This window comes from Elgaria multicarinata, chromosome 6 (assembly GCF_023053635.1).
Source record: "Elgaria multicarinata webbii isolate HBS135686 ecotype San Diego chromosome 6, rElgMul1.1.pri, whole genome shotgun sequence".
In the NCBI taxonomy this organism is placed as follows: domain Eukaryota; kingdom Metazoa; phylum Chordata; class Lepidosauria; order Squamata; family Anguidae; genus Elgaria; species Elgaria multicarinata.
In genome coordinates, this window is record NC_086176.1 from 99,969,544 (window position 1) to 99,993,579 (window position 24,036).

General features: G+C 42.8%; 1 protein-coding gene across 1 annotated transcript in view; it reads right to left on the reverse strand.

Annotated features, from left to right (window-relative positions):
• SLC1A3 (solute carrier family 1 member 3) overlaps nucleotides 1-23,449 on the reverse strand; it is a 54,267-nt gene extending 30,818 nt beyond the window's left edge. The window contains exons 1-2 of the mRNA XM_063128162.1: nucleotides 23,256-23,449; nucleotides 2,112-2,249 (exon numbers count right to left, since the gene is read on the reverse strand). Of these exons, the coding sequence (XP_062984232.1) occupies nucleotides 2,112-2,249; nucleotides 23,256-23,436 (319 nt within the window). The 5' untranslated portion in view covers nucleotides 23,437-23,449. The remainder of the gene's footprint in view (nucleotides 1-2,111; nucleotides 2,250-23,255) is intronic.
• Between the last annotated feature and the right edge of the window lie 587 nt (nucleotides 23,450-24,036).

Here is a 24,036-nt window from a genome sequence, read left to right on the forward strand (position 1 = left end):
CATAAAATGTATGTAAGCTAATTTATATGAGAGCTGCACTTTTATAAATAATTACGACAATCTAAATAGAAATACACCTCAGATCTCATCTTTGGCTAAATAACCCATCACGCATCGCCAATCATGACAGCTTATTCTCTACATCAGTTACTAGGGGTGGGTGAATGACTGATGTTCGAGATCACTAGGATTCTCTGAACACTGCCTTCCTGCTCATCACGTGCCCTGTCTCATGCGATCGCTGCTTGCTCTGTGCAAAACAGAAAACGTGCGCAACTTGAGCACCCATCGAAACATTTGTGCACGTTTCCCCAAATCTGTGCAAACCTCCTAAATTGTGCAACTTTTCTCCATAGGCTAAAGCGAGGCTGATATAGTCTACAGAGGAAATTTGCACAAATTAGAAAATTTGCGCAAATTGAACTGAGAATTGGGAATGAGACAAGCACGAGCACGTGTCCAACAACTTATGGATATTTTTAGCGGACACGTGCTCATGCTTGCATGTGTTGCAAGCAAAACCAAAATCCTCATACATCCCTAGTTATGGTCAGAATATTTATTCCATCCTGAATCTCGTACCAATCTATTTCAATGGATGATTCTACTCTTTTAGTCCCAGAATAATGGGAGAAAAACTCTATCCATTTTCTCCAAACTCTACCCATCACTCTATCCATTTTCTCCACACCATGCACCTTTTTTAAAAACAAAACCAAACCTTATTTTGTTCCCTCTTAATCACTTTTCCCCCCCTAAGCTAGGCAGCCTTAATTGTTTCTCTTAAGGGAACTGCTGCAGCCCTCTGCTAATTTCTAAGGGCACAATCCTATATGATCTGCTCTGGCTACTCATAAACCTCTGAAATTGAAGGCTTATAAGTATCTTATGCAGAGGAACAGGTGCAATTTTGCCCATCGGGAATAGGGCTGGGGCACCCATAGGGGACGGGGAGGGAATGGGGCTGGAGCACCCATAAGATTCCTCATACAGCCAATGACCCAGTCCCCTTCCCTTCCTGCTCCCAGGAACACCCCTTTTCCCATCTCCACTCTCCGTTTCTGAGCCTGGTGACATAGCCAGCATGGAGAGAACTGTGCCGGCTACTAGGAGGAGGGGAATGGGTAGGGAGCCCGGTTTCTGGGCTCCCAGGTCGAAGCCTGTTTCCCACTTGGATCCCATAAACCAAACAATCCATGTCCCCCCAGATGCTGTCTGGGGTGCATATGATTGCTCCGTAAAAGTATTAGGATAATAACAGATAAGGGTGCAGGGGGAAAAACAGAAAAAAGGCCTACAGCTCCCAGCATTCCCTAGCCAGCCTGGATGGGGAACGCTGGCAGTTGTAGGCTGACTGGGCTATGCTGGGTGTTGTAGACCTTTTTCCATCTAAACATGTATAGAATTGAGCTTTAAGAAAGCTTACATCAGTTCAGACTAATTATCCATATAACCGACTACTGTTGCTCTGACAGGCAGACTCCAAGACTGCAGGAAAACAGAGCTCTTTGCACCTGCTTCTTGATCCATTTTAAAGGAATATATAGATATTCCCTTTATTATTTATCCTTTCCAATCTCATGTCAGATATTACACATACTTCCACTTTACAGTCCTTCATAATATTATTCCAATCAACTGAGAATGCTTCTTGCTGATCCTTTTAACGTGAGACGTCAGGGCCTAAACCTGTGACCTTCTGGGTTGGATCTAGAATCTGCCTTCCTTGAGTGGGAGGACTCTGTCGCCATTGCCCTGCCCTAAATTTATGAAGGGGTTTCATTCTTGGTCCAATTCTTAATAATCCCTACCATGGATTATGATGTCAAAACAACATATATCTGGATTCTTTTATGCACTTGCTTGTAAGGGATGTGTCTTTTTTTCACTTATAAATTTACACACTAGGAAAATGAATCTAAAATGTTAACAGCAACAGCAGCGAAAGAAAGAAAGGCTAGATCTGCACCAAGCAGGATATAAAACTATGAAAGCAGTCTGAAAACTGTATAGAGAATGTGTCATGGGCCCCAACAGTTGTCAGTGCACTTCAATACCATTATAAAGCAGCAGTGTAGATCGTGCGAAAGAAAGAAAGAAAACACTTGTACCTGTTACTAAGCTGGATACAATGAGAGGCAAAACCAACATTTGCAACATTCTCATTAAGAGTTCACCAGGGAAAGAAAAGTACTTCACTTCTCGGTAACTGAAGTGGTAAGACCGGAGACCAAATCCAAGGAAGATACCTGAGGAGAAAGAAAAACGATGAGACTTTTAAAGGCAAAAACTGGCATAAATTTACATGAGTTCTGGACAGCTGTAACAGCATAGGAGGCTCACTGAAAAATTGAGTACATAATTACATGGCAAAGTTATATCGGTTAAGCTGTCGTGGCTTCCAGCAAGTATCTTGAGAGATGAGGCAGCTGAACACTTCCATTTAGAGAACCCTAGACTTACAGTTCCCAGGGTTCCCTGGAAAGAGGAAATGACCATTAAACCAGCTTGTCTGGGCTGCAAACATGCCCTGAGTTCATTTGCATAGGTCTTGCCCCTGAAGAGCAATCCTCACATAAACTTTTATTCCCTTCTGCTAACTCGATTTGTACTTGAACAGTCAATCATTGAGGGCCAGTGCACATGACTGCCCTGCTCAAAGAAGCATGGATTTCTTGTTTGGCCTCTCTATGGCGGCTTTCCCCTTCTCATGGTGAAGGGGTCATCTGGGCTGTACACCATGAGGAGAAATTAACATTTTGCAAATCAGTGTGTCTGCCACAAGCAGGGTGGTCCTGTGTGCCAGGCTGGAGATGCCCGAGGCCAGGTCTGTGCCAGCTTGCTCCCATTTTGTTCCAGATCAAGGGGAATGGCTGTGGAAGGACAGATTTTCCTTTTAAATTGGAAGGCGTCATGACACACAACAAGCACATGCTAACGAATAGTTCATGTTAGCTTACAAATATCCTCATAAGTAAGCCATATTTTGTTCATTGGGCTTACTCCCAGATGACTGAGTTTAGGAAAACATACTAAGTTCTCAAGTCTGCCTAATATGCCAACGTGGGCAAAATTTTAGCACAGAGCAAAAGAGGCTGTATTGCTGAGGCCAAAGATTGGTGGGCTCTAGACTGTATCTGAACATGGCACTGATATGCAGAAAAGTATCCTCCAAGTCAGGATCTCAAGACTTTTATTTCTTATGTTACGGCATTTTTCTACATGAAATAGTTTGTGTGCGAGAAAGGGTCTCTAATTCATCTGAAAGCGCTGGATACTGCTGGGGGCAACATTACTATTTCGCCTCTTTTGCTACCGTCTCCCCGGACAATACATCTTTCTCATGCCTCCCTGAACTGCTGCAATGAACTACAGAGCTGAGGAACACAGAGGAAGCACTTGAACCTTTGAATATTGAAGATGCATCGGCTTGTTGAGGTGTGTGTGGTTTGCAGCTGCAAGATTGTGCCCATAGTATAGAAGATTGGGAAGAAGTATTATTTGTTTTATTTATCAAGGTAATTTATACGCCAAGCCTCTATTGCAGCCTTCCCCAATTTGGTGTCCTTCAGCTCCCACAATCCTCAGACAGCATTGGACTACAATTCTTGTAAGACTTGTAGTCCAGCACATCTGGAAGCCACCAGGTTGGGAGAAGGCTGCTCTACTGTAATAGCAATACGGTAGGGTTTGCAAGACATAACTCCACCCCCCTAAAAATCAAACTAACAATAAATAACTGAAACATTGAACAGAGACATGTATCACAGATAAAAACATCTTGCACAGGAGAGCAGTCCGCTAAAAACTCTTCAAGCCAGTAGGACAAAAGCCTTCCAGAACAGAAATGTCTTAACAAGGGGAGAAAAATAAATATTAGAATCAAGAGGGAGAGGAACAGATGGTTGTTCTGTGGCAGTGATTTCCACAGTGTGGGCATGGGCCCAGAAAAGATTCTCCTCCACCTCCTAACCAATTGTGTCTCCACCACCTTCAGGACATAGAGTGAAGCCTTCCCTGCAGATCTCAAAAAGTGGATCTGCTCTGTAAGAATGAGAAAGTTGGTCCTTTAGGTATTTTGGACCCAAACCATTTAGGGCTAAAGATAAAACAGAACCTGATAGGGATTTTCAGAAATGGCACCGTGAATGCCTTTTAGTCTACAGTTTGTCACTTCTGAATATGGCCAATGCAGTAATAGGGGGGTGGGGGGAATAAGAGACTTTTTAAATTCAAACGTTTTAATTGTTCTGGTTATTTCATACAATTTATAAGCAATAAATAAATAAAACAAATATTCTTAAGCCTTATTTACACACATATTTTCATCATTTGATGAAAAGCTATGATTTGATTGGATGATCAATAATTAAATGTTGAACAACCCAAGGATTTACATATATATCCATTGATTTATGTCGTGTATACCGTACCCTACTCCCATAAAACCTGATTAGCTTCAACATGGTTGCTGTTCCACAGGCTTTCAATGCTATGCCTTGGAGCCAGGCTGCAAGATTCACTTGTGAAATGCTACAAGTGCCAAAGCAGGTTCGGCAGAAGCTCAGTTCCTCCTGCTCTCGGATACTCAGCTGTACAACTATACCCCTTTGAAAAGTATGAGGGTGCTTACTATCACTTAGGGATGGGGTGGAATATGTTTGGTTTGCATCTTAATACAAACTGATCTAATTCGTAGTTTCCAAACAAATCTGCGAAATTATCCTTTGTGTGGATTTAAAGAAATAATCATTTGCAAACCGTTGTGGAAATGGGACGGAACAAACCTGCACTTGAAAAAAATGTGAACATTCAAGAATGTGAAACAGACAGACTCGTCAATCCGTAGTATCACTCAAGAGAAACTGAGCACACTGCAGGATCAGACCAAAAAAGACCAGATCTGGAGCAACCTTTCTCAATAAAAGTTTCAGGTTTCCAAATAATTTGTGAGCACTTCAATAGAACAAAGCCTTGTAAGAAATCCCCCAGAGCTGTTCTACAGGTTTTCCCTTGACCTTTCACATTGGTGGTGGTGGGGAAGTGGGGAAGCAAACATTCAGAAAGAGGACAAGAGAAGCACGTAGGTCCAAATGGCAAAGGAATTCCACATCCCTGAATCTTTCCTGGAGAACCATGTATTAGGAGAAACTACGGCTTGTCTATATGGGCACCTTACCCCGGGGTAGCTTTGGAGTGGTGGCAGGTGATCTACATGATGCAGACGTCACTCCGAAGCAATCCAGGGGCAAAGCCCCAAAGCTCTGTGCTAAGAGAGTTGGGTACTTACCCCGACTTTTTTAGGTTGAAGCCAGGCTTCACGCCTCTATGGAGCCTTTTTAAGGGGGGGGGAATTGAAGGGGGTGTTGGAAGGGGCGGACAGGGAGCTCTGGGCTCCATACTGCAAATAAATAAATATTTTTTTAAAAAAAACCGGGAGTGGGGAGTGGGGGATGGGAGGAATGGGGCAGCAGGGAGGCTGCTGCCACTGCCAGGACAAGCACCGGGAAGGGGGAGGAACAGGACAGGCGCCTCTCCTCCCTCTGAGCTTGCTCTGGCTGCCCCGTTCCTCTCCCCCCATTTTATTATTTTTAATCTTTAGATGCAAACTATCTTACCTGATTCTGCTCTACTTGCTGACTGACCTTCCGTACCGCTGACTTATGGACCTCTGCTTCAGATCCTGCCTTTTGGTCCATGCTTGTTTCTGGACTGCTTCACTGTGGTTTGATCCTGGCCTAATCTACAACAAGCAGGATATGGTACTATAATAGCAGTATGAAAGTGGTATATAAAAGGCAGGAGCCACACCAAGCAGGATATAGTGGTATGAAAGCAGTATATGGTATGTATCAATGGGCCCCAACAGTTGTCAGTGCACTTCAATACCGCTATAAAGCGGTAGTGTAGCTCCTGCCTCTTATATACCGCTTTTACACTGCTTTCATAGTGCAACATCCTGCTTGTAGGTTAGGCCCCTGACTTCACCTAAGACCTTGCGTTTTGGACTACCTCTGCTCCTGAATGGTAACATTGTGTTTTGGACCTCAGACTTCATGTGGCAAATTCACACTACCTTGTTTTGTGGATTTGCTCCACCTTCTGTCCAAGCTCTAAGTTTGACCTGGTCTTCACAGGACAGCTTTACCTGTTGCTATATCAGCATGGAATATTCACTTATTTATTTAGAATGTGTGGAAGCATTTATTTATTTATTTATACTATCTGACATGGAAGGCTTAGAAGACACACCAGTGAGGTGTGTCTGACTAGTCAAGAACTTTATTGTCTCTCTCCAACATGAACAGAACAAACACAGAAAGCTCTTGATTCCACCTAGATACAATTTTGTCCAGTGCTATCTAGCGGCTAAACTAAATAATGACACTATCCATACACCATCCTTCAATTAAACACTTTTAGGGTGGTTTGTAATAATCCAGCAGAGTACATTCTTGTCCCCTACTACAGAACGTGTGTGTGTGTGTGTGTGTGTGTGTGTGTGTGTGTGTGTGTGTGTGTGTTTGGCAACTGTATATTTTCCTCTTAGTCTGACTGAAGGCTTAAGCCAAGTATCTAGGGATGAAACTCCTCCCTGACCAAGAATTGCTTTTATAGAAAAATCAGATCCTTGACCAAACTCTGACCACACTCAAAGACTATCGCAGGATACTTCTACTGGTCATTGGACTAGGTTATGTGACACTCCTGTAGATAAACTGACCACCAGGCTTGGCCACCTTCTGCAGGCCAGCAGGAGGAGGGCTTTCTCCACTGTGGCACCCTGGCTGTGGAATGAGCTCCCCAGAGAGGTCCGCCTGGCACCTACACTGTACTCTTTTCGTCGCCAGCTGAAGACCTTTTAATTCTCTCAGTATTTTAACACTTAATTTTAACTTAAATTTAAATTTTACTGTTCTAACTCTGTATTTTAATTTTATATCAATTTTGCTGCGTCGTTTCATCCTGGTTGTGCTTTTTATACTGTATTTTGTATTTGTGCTTTTAACCTGTTGGTTGTTTTATTATGGTTTTAATTTTTGTGAACCGCCCAGAGAGCTTCGGCTATTGGGCAATATAAAAATGTAATAAATAAATAAATAAACATGCCTACTTGATCAATATCTTTCCCTAGTCACATTCACAAAAATGTTTAGAGTCCACCTTATTCCTAGCCTCAATGTCATTTTTCCAGTATGTCATTTTTCTAGAAATACTGGAAACGATCCTCACAAGTCGCATTGAAATTTAATGGCATTTTGGCTCATAGACAACATTTTAAAATAATTATTTATCACAGGAGTGGGAAGCCTTTCTTTGGCCCAGGGCCTGGATTCCAATTTAGGAAGGATCTCAGGGACCACATTCTAGCAGTCGGTGGGGCTTATGTAATTTGTACCACTTTGGTCATTTTCCCAATAAGCATACCCTTCACCCACCCAAAATACAAAATAGAGCTCAGTTCTATGCAGGTTTACTCAGGATTAAGTCCCAGGGCAACAGCTTTCAGACATACAAAGTACAACTCAGTTCTATGCATGTCTTGTCTGAGGTAAGCCACAGAAACAGAGTACAGACTTAAGACACTGCTTTAAATATCTTACTCTTTAGCAATACTTCTTAAAATTTTAAATTCTTTAGGTACCTTTAAATGAAATATCTTTAAATTTTAAAGGTCTTTAAATACCTTTAAATGTTAAATGTGTTTAAGGAGCAGGTTATTTAACGTTTAAATGCCTTAAATACCTTATCTCTTATCAGAGATAAGAAGGCCTTCCCTGTCCTGTGCTGTGATTCACCTGTTCTGCAGGTGAATCACAGATCCAAAGAGTGATTGGAGAGAGAAGTGAAAGTTTCCTGCCATGGCCAGAGAGAAAGAGAAGAAGTTCAGCAGGCTGAAAGTTCCCCATCCCCGATTTATCTAAACTATTTCCACCATGCCTTTTAGCACTTCCAACAAAGCTATCAAAAATTAAAATTCAACATTAACAATAATTTCAAACCCACAAAACAGAAAAAGTACTAAAAGCAGCAACAAAAACCGAGCAGCAATTCCTAATACAATTCCTAATGTAAAGCTTACAAGAATAACATTGTCTTCACCTGGCAACCAGAGGCTAGTGGAGTAGTTGCTATGTAAGTGTCCCTCTGGAGAGAATTCACATCCAGGATGCCATCACCAAAAAGGCCCTGTCTCTGATTACCACCCACCTCTCCTGTGATGGTGGTGGCATGCAGAACACAGGCTCTGAGGTGGACTATAAAAAGAAAGCAGGTTAATATGGAGTTACGTCCTGAAGATAGCTTGGTCCTAAGCCATATAGGACTTTATAGGTCAAAGCCACTTCTAAGAGTTGTACCCAGAAACATACTAGGAACTGGCGAAGATCTTTTCATGTTGGCAAGATGTGTTAGCAGCTAGTACCAGTCAATAACTTGGCTGCCATAACTTGAACCAGTTTGAGGTTTCCAAGTTGTTTTCAAGGTAGTCCCATGTCCAACACATTGTCTACTAGTGAGGGAGGGAGGAAGCAGCAGCCAGGCACCTCTCCACTGTGCCTGGGTCCAGCTCCAGCTGAGAGCCCCCTCCCTCCTGCTACCAACTGTCTCTGCAGAGGCCACCAGTGAGGGAGGAAGCAGCAGCCAGGCACCTCTCCACAGTGACTGGGTCCAGCTCTAGATGAGAGCCCCCTCCCTCCTGCTGTCACCTGTAACTGCTGAACTTTCCAACTAAGATTGTAGTGCCTGAATTTGCTTTCCTTTTCCCCCTCCTCCTCCTCCTCCCTCCCAATCCCCTTTCCTTTTGTGTCATGTCTTTTAGATTGTAAGCCTGTGGGCAGGGACTGTCAAGAAATACTTTTGTAAGCCGCCGTGAGAGCCTTTTTTGGCTGAATGGCGGCATAAAAATCCTTAAATAAATAAATAAATACAAGGGCATAGATAAACTTTGACAAGACCATCTCAACCCAAGATGGGATGCAGGTGGTGAAAGGATTTTCATACCACAGATATCACTTGGGCATCTGAGGTAAGGAGCACAGCTGACAGCACTCCAAAGCCGCCAACTTTATCCTTTAGGGTGCGTGGGTATTGCAACCCTATCCAGAACAAGTTGAACACTGCTTCTCAGATCCATTGGACCATCCAAATAACAGCATATCCAACTCACCTCACTCCTCATTACTCTATCCAGGCACCTTATCAGCAATTCAGTCACTCCTATGACCTCAGGAGTGGGAATCTGAGATTGGATGCTTCTTGGATTGGATCCTCCTCAAGGTCAGAAAAGTAACCTCAGATGACTCTGTAGAGGTCAAAAAGGGGGAATTCCAGTAGATGAGGAAGGAAGGGTAGAGGCTGAGATCTGCAAGGTCCTATGGCCTTTTTATCGCCCATCGCCATCCATTCCTGGTAAGTGAGCAAGATGGGCTCAAAGGCTCAGGTAGCTTTATTATTATTATTGTTGTTGTTGTTGTTGTTGTTGTTGTTATTATTATTATTATTAGAGGAATAGGAGACAAAATTGCCTCCATCCTCCTTCTGCCCTGCCTAATTCTTGCTAGCAGGCCATAGGATAGACGGAGGACATAGTTTATTAATCTGCTGATTAGGCCAAGTAAAGCTTGCAGTCCTAAACATTTAGTTATTTCACTGCACAGCAAAATATAATTAACAGCACAATGTTCTAGACTTTCTGAACTCTCCTAACGTCCGGAGGATCCAGCCAGGATACACGAAGACAGGAACAAAGAAAGTTCATCATGGGGGAGTGGCTTGCAGAAAGCAGTTCAGATTTAAGATGACCATTCATTTTTACATGTCATTCAAAATGATGTTCACTTATGCAGAGCACTGTGTCAGAGAAGTGTTAACACTAAGCTGAAATAAGGATGCTTCCTTTCCAAAATAAATCGTAACAGAAAAACATGGATAAAAACTAATCAAGAATACTATCTTATGAGTAGTGGAGGATCAGCTACTAAGACATGGTGCACTACACAAAGAGAAAGGAAGGATAAGCTGCTGCTGAATAAAATGCCCCCTGACGTCACTTATTACAAGTATATCCTACCTATCCTCCTAGGAACTCAGATACTAAGAATGAGTGCTAATTTCTTTCAGTTCTGTCCATTTCCTTTTGATAACATACACATCCAATTCAGTGGCTCATTCAGATGTCACATCCAAACCTCAGTTTAGCTATCAGGGCTGTGGCTAAGGTTAGTATGGGCTCTCCCTTCCTCCTCTCTTACACTCCGATTCCTTTTCTGGTTTGCAATAACTATCATTTGCTGTAACATCCCAGTTGTTCAAACTATGGTTACTGTAAATTATAATTTACCTCTAAATCAGAATTGGAAGCAACATCTAGAATAAGGTTTTCAGTTCTTGAGGTAACCATATTTGAGAGGCCAGGAAATGATCTGGGAGTACATGACGGACTGCAGTCTTGCTGAAGCTAAGCAGTTGTGGACTTGATCAGTCCCTTGGATAGGAGTTTGCAGGGAGCCCCATGTAACAGTAGGATCTAAACGGAATACATACGTATTTAAAAAAACCATAATTTGCCCAATTCAGACACCATGGCACATAGTTACAATGAAACAGGAAATGAGAGAGGAATAAGAGTGTGCAAACCCATGGCATCACTCTGGCCCTGTTCAGAAGACACCTTAAACCACAGCTTTAACCACAGTGACTAAGGCCTTCACTAGACCTAAGGTTTATCCCGGGATCGTCCCTTACATGAACAGGGATGACCCCGGGACAATCCCAGGATAAACCTGAGGTCTAGCTAAGGCCTAAGGCAAAAAGCCTTATTCACGGTGGTTAAAGCCGTGGTTTTGGGTAGGGTGACCATATTTGGGAAACCAAAAAAGAGGACACCATGTGTGTGTGTGGGGAAGCAGCTTTCTGAGTCCTGCAGAAAGTACATTATTCCCCCGCCACCTTAAAGAACCCGATTGGAGTGGAGGAGGGGAAAGGATTTCATTCTGCACCACCACCATCCACTCCAATTGGGCCCTTTTCTATAATGTCCACGAATGACCCACTTTCCCCTTTAAGACCTCAATTGGAGCTCGGGGTGGGGGAATGATGTGCCTCAAGAAAGCATGTCATTCCCTCCTGCCATGCTAATGGCAGCCTTAAAGGGGAAGGTGTGTCATTCCAAGACATTATTGAAAATTATAGAAAATCCCCCCTGACACCATGGAAAGAACAAAAACCAGGACAAATCCGGGGAAATCCTGACAGTTGGTCACCCTATTTTAGGTGTCTTCTGAACATGGCCCAGCTTTCTGGCTTAACCACCGTGGTTAAAGCCATGGTTTAAGGTGTCATCAGAATGGGGCCTCTGACAGATCACCCATGGCATGGTTGTGATATCTGAACCTGGCCAATATTAGCAATCTATTGCAATCTGTTTATACTGTTTAAAGTGTAGCACCATGCAAATAAGCATGCAATTACACTAAATCAACTGTGTAAGATAATTCAAGAACCTTTCATAGATCAACAGCAAGGAAGGTTTGGGTAGCGTAGAATAGAGCAGCAGGGCTGCATATTGAGGCTGGCTGTTTTGAACATTTTACTCCAGATGCCAGCCAGTTTCCAGGCCCCATTCAAAGTGTTGGTGGTGACCTCTAAAGCCCTTAATGGAACATAGGAAGCTGACATATACTGTGTCAGACCATTGGCCCATCAAGCCCAGTGTTGTCGACACTGACTGGCAGCTGCCCAAGGTTTCAGACAAGGTTTTACCTGCCCTACCTGGAAATGCCAGGGATCTAACCTGGGACCTTCTGCATGCAAAGCAGGTGCTCTACTATTGAGCCACAGCCGCTCCCCACATGGCATAGGATCTGAAGGAGCGCCTTCTCCCATATGTTCCTGCCCAACTGCTAAGATCATCTTTGAAGGCTCTTCTCTGGATGCTGCCACCCACAATAGTGCAACAGGTGGCCACCAGGGGAAAAGACTGATGCTTTACTCCTCCCTTCACACACATGGCCAAAATAAGCTGTAATTCAGCACTTACACATAGCTTCCCATGATGTGCAAATCCCAAAGAATGGTTAAATGCTTGGGAACAAACCAATGAACAAATCACTCCATTGGGTTTAATATGGAAGGAACCCCCTCCCCCTGCCAAAATTGGCTTGAGTAGGGTGAAGGTCACCCCCACAATGGCCCCTGTTGCCCCAAGGGTCTTTGGTGGATTGAGACCTCTATGCCAGCCCATGGTTTGTTGAATTCTGGGTTGTTGTGGTGTGTGAACATGGCTACATTAACAAACCATGGTTTGTTAACCACAAAGAACCAAGAGAACCCATGGTTTATTGTTGGGTTGTTTAAAACATGGGTTGTCATTACATGTGAACTCAGAACTGTGGGTTGTTCATGGGTTGTTTTGCCAGGCTACAGAGGTGGTGACCAAGAGCAGTAAAAACAAACAAACCCAAACCAGCAGTTCTACATGCCAGTGTTACAGTGCCCAAAGGCATTTGGGATAGAGGGAAAGAGTGGACAAAGGAAGAGGCAAACCAGCTACACAGGAACTGAGGAAACAAACCACAGTTTGTTTGATCATCTGCTAGGGAAACCCTAGTTGGGCAGCAAACCATGGGTTAACCATGTGCAAACCAGCCTAGCATTTCTCACCTTAACCTATCTCACATGGCTTTGTGAAGATAAAGTGGAGGGAAAGCAGGTGTATCATATAGATCCTTGGAGAAGGGTTGGGAGTTTGCAAATAACTTTTCCTCAAAGTATGTGGAGGCACTATCCAATCGCCAAAATGTTTTCCTAAGAATAATTTCTCAGAAAACATTGTTCACAGTTAGGGCTCATAGCTCTGTGGTAGAGTGCATGCTTTGTGTATCTAAAGTGTCAGGTTCCATGCCCAATATCTCTTCTAAAAATGATCTCAAGCAGCAGGGCTGGGAAAGGTCTCAGCCTCAGACCTTGGAGTATAGACAAACTGGACAATAATCCTACATGGTATAAGGCAACTTCGTATGTTTTTATCCGGTCCCTCCAAGTACTTATTTGTCAGATTGTATCACTGTATCATAGCTCAGATACTTAGTCCACACGTCCCATTGGAAAGTATCCATTTATCCCTTTTTGCCATAAAAGAGGGGGAATTACCTCACTTTCAATTTGCAAAAATTTCCTGTATGGCAGTCTGAGGAAATGTCTATTTGCCATAGGTGAGTAGGCAAATAGCTATTTTTTTAAAAAATACTATTTTTATTGATTTTCAAGTAAGGACAAATACAATAAATACACAGAGTAAAAGAAAACACTGAACAACAATATAGATGTTCCCATAGCACCACTATAAAAAAACATGGGTGTTCATTCCTTCAATAAGCACTTGGTACAGAAAAAGATGCAGGTAAAGTTAGAACCTCTGACCAAAAGGATTCCTGAGTCATTGGGGGTCTAGGTTCGCCAGGATTCATATTAATAAATGTGAAAAAGTCCAACCAGTTTTCCACAAATGTGTCTGATGTTATTTCTCCTCTTGCTAACCTGCTATGTTGTGTCAATTTATCATTTAAAGCTAGTTTCCAAATCTTATCAAACCAGCGTTGATGGTCAAAAGGTCTGTCGCTTTTCCAGAATTGGGCAATTTCCCACCTGGCTGCAACCAGCAAATGGGTGACCAAGGCTTTGGGAATAATGTTTCTATTGGCATTCCTAAAAATAGAAAGTAGAGCCAGTGCTGGGTCAGTTTCTACTTCAACATTAATAATGTTTGTAATGATTTGGAAAACCCTTGACCAAAAAGTTTTGACCTGTTGACATTCCCACCAAAGATGAATATAAGTGGCAGGAACGGAGCAACCACGCCAACAGTGCGGGGATATATTAGCACTAATATGGTGCAGTCTAACAGGGGTGATATACCACCTGTGAGTGATTTTCAGAGTGAGCTCTTAAAGCCTTCTTTAGCTACCAGGCTGGGCTGACTAGATGCGTGGAAAGCCCCATTGTGGCTTTGGATCTGCGAGCCGGAGGTTAGACGATGCACACGCAGCTTCACAGCCATCGCAGGGCTTCCCTGCAATGCTCTGATTTGAAAAAGTTGGGGATTTACCCCAACTTTTTCAAAGGGAGCAACATCAACATGGTGCTTCCACCATTTAACATCACTCCATGGCCAATCCAGGGCCAACCCAGGGACGGAGACTGGTGGAAAGCAACCAGCGCTTGGTCACCTTCCATCAGGAAGAGGATGGGGACCTGGATGGTTGCCCAGAAACCCTGCACTCACTCCTCAGTAAAGACAGCCCCCTGGTTATTCCAGAGAAAAGAGGTGGGAAATTTCAATCCATATGTATAATGGGGCAGTATTGAAAGCAAATAAAATAGGAATTGTGAAGTTCTTTGTAGACAAGCAATGTCATCCTCTTCCGCTTGTAGCACCTGAAAAGTGGCTTAGTCTAGACTGAGAACTCAAAGTAATGATGGAACTAGAAATGCCCGCTCTCCCTTCACCTATTGATTTAGCTTTGGAGCCACTGCTATATCCAGTGATACAAGGTATTAAATGAAAAAAAAAAAAAACTGGAATATTAAATCAAAGAAGAATTTAGGCATTGATTAAAGAGGATCATGGCCTTCAGTTGCTTTTTATAGCATATATTCGGCCCTGGTTAGGCCTCATCTAGAGTACTGCATCCAGTTCTGGGCACCACACTTCAAGAAGGATGCAGACAAGCTGGAGAGTGTTCAGAGGAGGGCAACCAGGATGATCAGGGGTCTGGAAACAAAGCCCTATGAAGAGAGACTGAAACAACTGGGCATGTTTAGCCTGGAGAAGAGAAGATTGGGGGGAGACATGATAGCACTCTTCAAATACTTAAAAGGTTGTCACACAGAGGAGAGCCAGGATCTCTTCTTGATCATCCCAGAGTGCAGGACACGGAATAATTGGCTCAAGTTACAGGAAGTCAGATTCTGGCTGGACACCAGAAAAAACTTCCTGACTGTTAGAGCAGTACGACAATGGAACCAGTTACCTAGGGGGGTCATGGGCTCTCCCACACTAGAGGCATTCAGGAGGTAGCTGAACAACCATCTGTCGGGGATGCTTTAGGGTAGATTACCTGCATTGAGCAGGGGGTTGGACTCGATGGCTTTTTAGGCCCCTTCCAACTATGATTCTATGTCTTGATGTGGGCTGCTGGCCTCAACACTGAATCCACAAGGAACTTTTTACAAGTTTTGCTGGGTTTGTCCCCATTCAGCAGCCAAATCCCTGGATGTGGATGCAATATGGAGGCCCTGCTGCAAACTGATTTGTTCCTTCACCAGTACACAAAGCAGAAACATCCTGCTCTTGGAGCTTGGGTAGTTTAGTGGTTTGGAGCAGGAACCGGAAGCCAACCTAGGCATCATCTGAAAGCCCACGGCACCAGAACAATGATAAAGTATCATGATGGATGAGGGGATTCAGGATAAATATTTGGATTGAACAGGATAAATTCCTGGAGGAGAAGGCTTTCAATGGCTACTAGTCCTGATGGCTATGTGCTACCTCCAGTAACAGAGGCATTAAGCCTATATATACATCAGTTGCTGGGGAACATGGGTGGGAGGCTGCTATTGCACCATGCTCTGCTTTTGGGTCCCTGGTCAACTGCTGAACAGAGTGCTGGAATAGATGGACCCTTGGTCTGATCCAGCATGGCTCTTCTTGTGTTTTTATGTTCTTATTTACCATCTCATAGAATTATAGATTCCAACCTCTAAAATATGCAGTCCCTAGCCAATAAATCCTACATCCCATTATTTGTGGGTGTGAACCCAGATTATGGGAGAACTGTGGCAAAACACTGAGAAGTGTTCAATCTTCCTAAAGGCTCCAACATTAGTTGGGATCAATGTTTTTCCCTATGTACTGCTATAAAGAAGATTTCAGGGAATTCCTTTAGCTGCACATTTATATCCTTGTGGAATCATAGAATCATAGAATAGTAGAGCTGGAAGGGGCCTACAAGGCCATCGAGTCCAACCCCCTGCTCAGTGCAGGAATCCACCCTAAAGCATCCCTGACAGATGGTTGCCCAGCTGCCTCTTGAAGGCCTCTAGTGTGGGAGAGCCCACAGCCTCCCTAGGTAACTGATTCCATTGTCATACTGCTCTAACAGTCAGGAAGTTTTTCCTGATGTCCAGCTGGAATCTGGCTTCCTTTAACTTGAGCCTGTTATTCCGTGTCCTGCACTCTTCGAGGATCGAGAAGAGATCCTGGCCCTCCTCTGTTTGACAACCTTTTAAGTATTTGAAGAGTGTTATCATGTCTCCATTCAATCTTCTCTTCTCCAGGCTAAACATGCCCAGTTCTTTCAGTCTCTCGTCATAGGGCTTTGTTTCCAGACCCCTGATCATCCTGGGTGCCCTCCTCTGAACACGCTCCAGCTTGTCTGCATCCTTCTTGAATTGTGGAGCCCAGAACTGGATGCAATACTCTAGATGAGGCCTAACCAGGGCCGAATAGAGAGGAACCAGTACCTCATGTGATTTGGAAGCTATACTTCTATTAATGCAGCCCAAAATAGCATTTGCCTTTCTTGCAAATTTTAGAGGTCAAGTCACATGCATCATAAGACATATCTTATTTTCTTTCTATTTTATCTGGAGGTCAGATTGAAATTGTCAGTTGTAATGAAATCCTTGAATGAGATGAGTAGATGTTTTATTTCTGTAAGCGGCAGATAGCAGTCTGAGGGGTTTGCACCTTTTTTAGCGGGGTGTGGGGGGAAATGCAATAAGCACAGGACTATGGAAATGTTGATCTAATATTTTACATTTTGGTTTTAGTTGCATTTATACTGGTGTGTCATCATAATAAATCTTTGATTTTATTTGATAAAATGATGGAGGGAGCAACCCTATGTCTCCTACACAGTGTCAGGAGGGGTGTGCATAGGATTGTTCAGTTTCCTGCCTCAAAGCTAATAGACAGGGCTCTAAGCTGGGAGCCAGGAAACTGCACTCCCCGCCCCCTTCCCCTTGTAGTGAGCACAGAGAGAAACACGCTGGCCATCTCTCTGCACTCACAAAATGGAGTGCAGAGGATGGGGGAAAGGCAATGTTCCCAGGGGCAGGGAGGGGATGGATCAACACTACTGCTTTAAAGCACTTTGTAACAGTTTTGACAACTGTATATGGAGTGTGTCCTGGGCCCTAACAGTTCTCAAAACTGTTATAAAGCGCTTTAAAGCACTTTGAAGCAGTAGTGTAGATCCTGCTCAGGGCAGCAGCCATAGGACAAATCCTAAGGCCACTCCAGCCTCCTTCCCTCCCCCTCCCTGAAGCCTCTGTCAGTTGGGGGAAATGACCATCTAGCTTAAATGTAGAGAGGGAGGTGCAAGAAGCCTTTGCTCAACATAGGACACCCAGAGGCTTATGAGTAGCCAGGGCGCATCCCATAGGATTCCGCCCTAAATTTAACCTCTAAATCCCAATCAGTCTCTTGCTGTCCACTGCTAGGGGGTGTCTATACATTTTAAAAGCCCCGCAGTGGCTGCACGGTGGTACTGCGTTGGTTATATGACGAAGCAGCCACCGTGGGGCTTTCCTGCCAACCTGTGGATTTAAAAGGGTGGGGACTTAACCTGAAGTTTTATGTTGGAGTGAGGTAAACACAGACCTTCCACCATGTGAACTTGCTTTGGCGTCGAGGTGGAGGTATTGTCGAGCAGAAGGCACCCCCTGACTGATCACTGGAAGCCCAAGCAGGGGGCGGGCCTGGTGAGCCAACTGAATAGACAGTGACCCTGTTTAGATGACATGCTAAGCCACGGTAGTGAAGCATTTTGAGCTAAACATTATGGCTTAGCATGTCAGGTGAACCATTCCTAACCATAGTGGCTACATAACCATGGTTTAATCAAGCTCACTAACCATTTACACGGAATAACGGGCTCAAGTTAAAGGAAGCCAGATTCCGGCTGGACATCAGGAAAAACTTCCTGACTGTTAGAGCAGTGCGACGGTGGAATCAGCTACCTAGGGAGGTTGTGGGCTCTCCCACACTAGAGGCCTTCAAGAGGCAGCTGGACAACCATCTGTCAGGGATGCTTTAGGGTGGATTCCTGCATTGAGCAGGGGGTTGGACTCGATGGCCTTGTAGGCCCCTTCCAACTCTGCTATTCTATGATTCTATGATTCTATGATTTGCTGCAAAAGGGTTAGTGGACTAACCATGGCTTAGTGTGTTGTCTGAATAGGCCCTATAATTTTCTTTAAATCACCACAACCACAGTAGATTAATAACTACAGAGCAGTTATAAAAATGGTAGAACTTCCAGTGAGGTTCATATTTCAGGAGTGAAATATTATGGTTGCCCCCCCCACACACAATAGACTGTGTGCGCTTCCAGATGAGGCTTTTGTAAGACTATCATCCTGCCTCATTCATGGAATTTTACAGGGGTCTAGACAATGCTATCTTCAACTTGTAACCCTGCAGTCTTTTCATAAGAACATAAGAAGTACCATGCTGGATCATACCAAGAGTCCATCTAGTCCAGCACTCTGTTCATACAGTGGCCAACCAGCTATCGGTCAGGGACCAACAAGGCAGGACAGGGTGCAACAGCACCCTCCCCCACATGTTCCCCAGCAACTGGTGCACACAGGCTTACTGCCTTGAATACTAGAGATAGCACACAACCATCAGAGCTAGTAGCCATTGATAGCCTTTGCCTCCAACCACTTTTTCCCCTTTGCACACACGCACACACCAATTAAGGAGGAAAAGCTTACCAGTGTCTTTTGACTGGTATCTCTAGGAACTCTCCATCTGGAAGCACCTTCTGCCCCATTGAAATCAATGGGACTTACTTCTGAATAAACATGCCTAGGATTGTGCTATACATTGCTTTGGTCATAAGAACATAAGAAGAGCCCTGCTGGATCAGACCAAGGGTCCATCTACTCCAGCACTCCGTTCACACAGTGGCCGACCAGCTGTCGACCAGGAATCCACAAGCAGGACACAGTGTAACAGTGCCTTCCTACCCATGTTTCCCAGCAACTGCTGTATATAGGCTTTCGGGTCCTACTAAGTCTGTATGAACTAGCAGTGATCGTAATGCGAACTGCCCTAGTGAACATTTTATTCTCGTGCTATTAGAAGATAATCAGATTACGGATCACACACCACACAGTACCTTGGTGCATTTATTATTAAATATGCTGCAACATTTCTCCTCTGAGAAAACCCTTTTCGCCTTAGCCTTTAGGTTTATTTTCCTTCTTAAGTGTCTCCTGACAGTTTGGAGTGCCCTTACCACAACTCACCTGTCGACCAAGAGAATTACTCCTCTGTCAAGGGAAACTTCCCTCCATGCCCTCATCACGTCTTTCCAGTTTCATTCCTGCACCACAAAGAATCATAGCCAACAGAAATGGTTCCCCATTTCAGAAAACAACTCCTGCCTCTCTATGCATTCCTGATTAGAACAGGCAATATCCACTCACAAAGGAAATGATCAAATTGTAAGATTACAAACATTAACCATGTTGATCCATTTGGGCCAAAATTCTTTGGTGCAACCTAAGAACTTTTGCACAGGATGCAAACTAAATCAACCTGCAAAGAGCTTACTGAATAACCTGCTTCAGCCAGTTGCATATCGCCAACGGGACTCTACCAAACCTTGTACCAACAACACCTTTTTCTCTTCTCCTGATCCTTTTTTAAAAACAAACAACAAGCCTGAGGAAGAATTCTGTGAAACTCAAAAGCTAGATCATGAGCTGGTCTTAATAAAGATATTATTAGGTAGTTTGTTATATATATTTATTTGTGGTAAACTTATGTTGCTCAAATTCAATATTCAAATGACCCATTTAAAAATGTGATGGCGAGGTTGTGAGAAGACCTGCAATTCCATCAACACCATTCCGTTTCAGAAACAAACGGCCAGATCTTCACCTGGTGTCAAATCATTACGATTTCATCATGGTAAGGCTATATCCCTCTTTCACATTTATACCTCATAGGACACATGGTGAAATTTGTTGTGGTATTTTGGATATTGTGGAATAAAAAGCAAGAAATAACACTTATGAAAGTGGTATATGGAATGTGGATTTGTGCCCCAACAGTTATCAGTGCACTTCAGTACCACTATAAGATGATAGTGTAGATCTAGCTCTGGAAAGGTAGGTACTACATTAGTTAAGCTTTCCAGATATGGTCCTTTCTGGTAGACATTTTAGAATACATTGGTGCACCAGTATGACTACAATTTGAAACCTTTAACATTGCATTTGTAAACTTCAAACACTGGCAAATACAACTGACAACAAGGAAGCGGCTCATACAAAATTATTCCCAATTGAGAAAACAGATACGAACAAAACAGTCAGTACAGTTCTGATGATTGGCTAGTTGCTTGGTTCTGTAAAAACCTGCTTACACCAACCATCTAAATGTGGAGCAGTGTAATAGATGCAACATGCTTAAGCAAGATTTCCTCTTCCTTTCCGTGACCAAGAAAATCTCCAGTTGTGATCTCCCACACCCAAGTTGATAAGAGATGCCGCTATCTCATGTGAGTTTGTGACTCTAATGACATTTGGCTCATAGAAGTGGGCTGTTAGCATGACAATGTTTTGTGGACATGAGTGGTTGGTTAATGCACATAACCATTGGATGAAATGGACATGGAAGAGTTTTCTGTCATTCACTAAAACCATCTGTCCATTTTCTAAAGGAAATTAAGGCACTGAGAGCGTTTCCATTTAAATTATATCCCATAATTTTCACAGCCACTTCAATGCTTGTGGACATAGATTTCTAATGCCTAACCCAGATGTTTTTGCGATCAGTTGGAGTTCCACAAACATGTAACGATCTTTTCCATAATTTTTCTAGGTTTTGGGGAGAGTTAGATAACATCCATTCGTTACACCAAAAGAGCAGTCCTAAGGGCATATCACACTGTTACACTCGTGATCTGTTAAAACGATAAAGTTCTAAGTCTAGCCAAAGTCTGGATGGGAGACTTCCTGATTCTCCATGTAAGCAACTCTTGGCTTTCTGAAGGAACTATAACTCTTAAAAGGAAAGAGTAAAAAGTGAGCATTCTGATGGTTACAAATACCAGCCTTCCACAACCTGAGGTCCTCAGACATCATGGTCAATGGGGCAGTAATGCTGGGAGTTGTGGTCCAAAACATCTGGAGGGCACCAGAGTGGGGACCTAAATAGTGACAGCTCAACCCTATACATGTTTACTCAGAAGTAAGTCCCATTATGTTCAATTGGGCTCACTCACAGGAAAGTGTTTATAGGATTGCAGCCTTAGTTTTTACAAAGTACCATATTGTGGTTCAAGACAGCTTGAGAATCAAATCTGTTTCTAAGAGTAAGCACACAATGTAGTTGTAAGTTCTTTGCAAGGCCAGTGAGAATTAATGGGAACTGTACAAGACTACCAATTCTGTTCTGCGATTCCCATTCATTTCAATGGGGCTTGTGCAGTAGGCTTCACATCAGCTTGTGCCCTGAAAACATGATGTCAAAAGGTCGGTAGGCTTTGGACCAAGATGTCTGGAAGGCAAGCCCTCGGAAAGTGGTTATGGAATCTGAAAAGCTTTTCTATGAAAAGGCACCACCTGCATCACCCTTCCTGTTAAATCCCTACAGAAAAATAATTTTGATGTGTGATACCTACAGAGGGTAATGAAGCAAGCCAAGTTAGTTCCTTTGATTTGGATAAGCAAACTTTCTTTCTTGTTTTGAATCATACCCCAGTGCTTGATACTCTCCAAAATAAAGAAAACGACTATTCCGAGCACAATGATTTTTGTTTATAGACAGCAGAATCCCAGAATCAAATATTTTTCATACACGCCACACTTCAGTGAATTCTTTCCTTCTTATAAAAATATTTTGTCACAAAAAAGAACCCAATGGCCCCAATCCAAAGAGCTACTTCAGATGGGTCCAAGGGCTGTTGGGTGAACCTGATGGGGTTTTTTTGTTTTTGTTTTTTTAAAAAAAGAAATTGTCCTTTCATTGGCAAAGTACAAGTCTATATCTTTTTAAAAGTTTCAAAAAGCGATTTGCTACAAGGAAAGCGGGGCAGTTCAAAGTTGCCATGCCGTGTAGAAATATTTGCACAATTCTTTGGATCCAGGCCACCATCAGTTCTTATCTCTGGCATTGAAAAAAGGAATATCTATTGGGGTGCATTTAAATACAGGAAGGACAATTCCCAAGTCAACCTTTTCCTTCTGATTGGAGATAATCAAAATATAAAACCTTTGCACACATTGTCCTAAACACCTTTGTAAATAATAACTAATCAGATTGCCTTTGTGCAGGTATAACTCTCTGGCTATTAAACTGCGTGAGTAAAACAGGTAGTGAAACACTTGACCTTGGACATGTGGCAGTAATTCTTTGACTGTGAGGAGAAAATAGTTAAATATTAGGACATCCATTCTCATTTCTGTGCCTTGGCTTTGTTCAGAATCAAGAGACACTGGAATCTTTCTTCTGACTAGTCCAGGGTTAGCCAACCCAGTGCCCCCAGATGTTTTGAATTACAACTCCCATAATCCCTAACCATTAGCCATGCTGACTTGGATTAATGGGAGTTGCAGTCCAAAAATCTAAAGGTGGCCAGGTTGCCTGCCCTAGCATTTATAAATTATAACTGACAAAGACACTTGGAGACTCACACGGTGACTACACTGAGATTGTAGCTGCTTTCTTTAATGTTTAAGTAGTATTAAGGGCTGATTACATTTTTATTTCAAGAAGCCTTCTTTGATTCACCAGGCATGGTTTTTATTGGTATTCTCTCTCTCTCTCTCTCTCTCTCTCTGTGGTGTTTTATTCTTTTTATCCTTCACTGTTCACCGCTCCAGAATCTACTTAAATGCGGAGTGGTATATAAATGTTGTAAATAAATAACTTCAGGACTGATTGTTTTTATTTTGTTATGTTTCTTAATGAATCAGCAAAATAACTCAACAATCTTCCTTCCAATTAGCTCCCTTTCGACACTACTGATTTAAACAGATGGGATGTATTACTGCAAAACTGCAGACCTGACTATCAACAGTAAAACTTTCTCCAGCTCTTAAACAACACGGAGCAGTCAAATAGAAAACTTTTCAAGCCTTAAAGTTCTTCTCAATGGGGGTAGAAAGTGAACAGCAGCAGCTCTGTCCAAGTGATGTTTTTTCAAGATTGTTGTCTCGATCAAATTACTCACCAACAATGACCGCAATGATGGTGAACAGCACAAAAAAATTCCTCAGTAAGTAACTTTTAACATCATCCTTTGTGATGCTCTGCACCTTCTTTTTTGCCATAAGCGTACGCTTCCGGACCCCTTGCTGGAAACGCTCCATTCTGTTGCCTGTTCTTGCGTCTTCTCCTTTACTTTTAGTCATCTATATCTCAGGGGGGTGGGGAATCTTCTTTACTAATGTTAAAATTTTCCCCAGGGAAAAAAAAAGGAAGAAAGATTGTTCTCCTTGATCAGGGATAATGGAACCTAGAGAAAGAGACAGTGACAGAGGGAGGAAAGAGAGAAATATGAAGTTTCAGTAACTGGCTATGAATGTGAAAACCATTATCTATTACAGCTACAGTGATAACATTTTAAAAATTGGATTGCTTAGGGGAAAAAGAATTAAAAACTGTCAAGAAATAAATTGCATATTCCTGCAGTCGTTAGTGTGTGTTTTAGCAATCTAATTATTAAGAAGTGTATCGGCTTAGTTCACATGGTTATCAAAATTACATAAAATAAGCCAAACTATCAATTATGTAGGGTTTTTAAATAAATATATAAATAAATAAATTAAAGCATTTTGCCCAACGTGCAATAATTGTACATAAAAACATAGGAGAAAACAGTCATTTGTATGAACAGATAAGAGGCATGGACACAATCCACCAAAGTGAAGCATTTTAACTCTCCATCACATGCATGTTTATTCAGAAGTCCTACTATATTCAATGGAACATATGCCCAGGAAAGTGCCTAC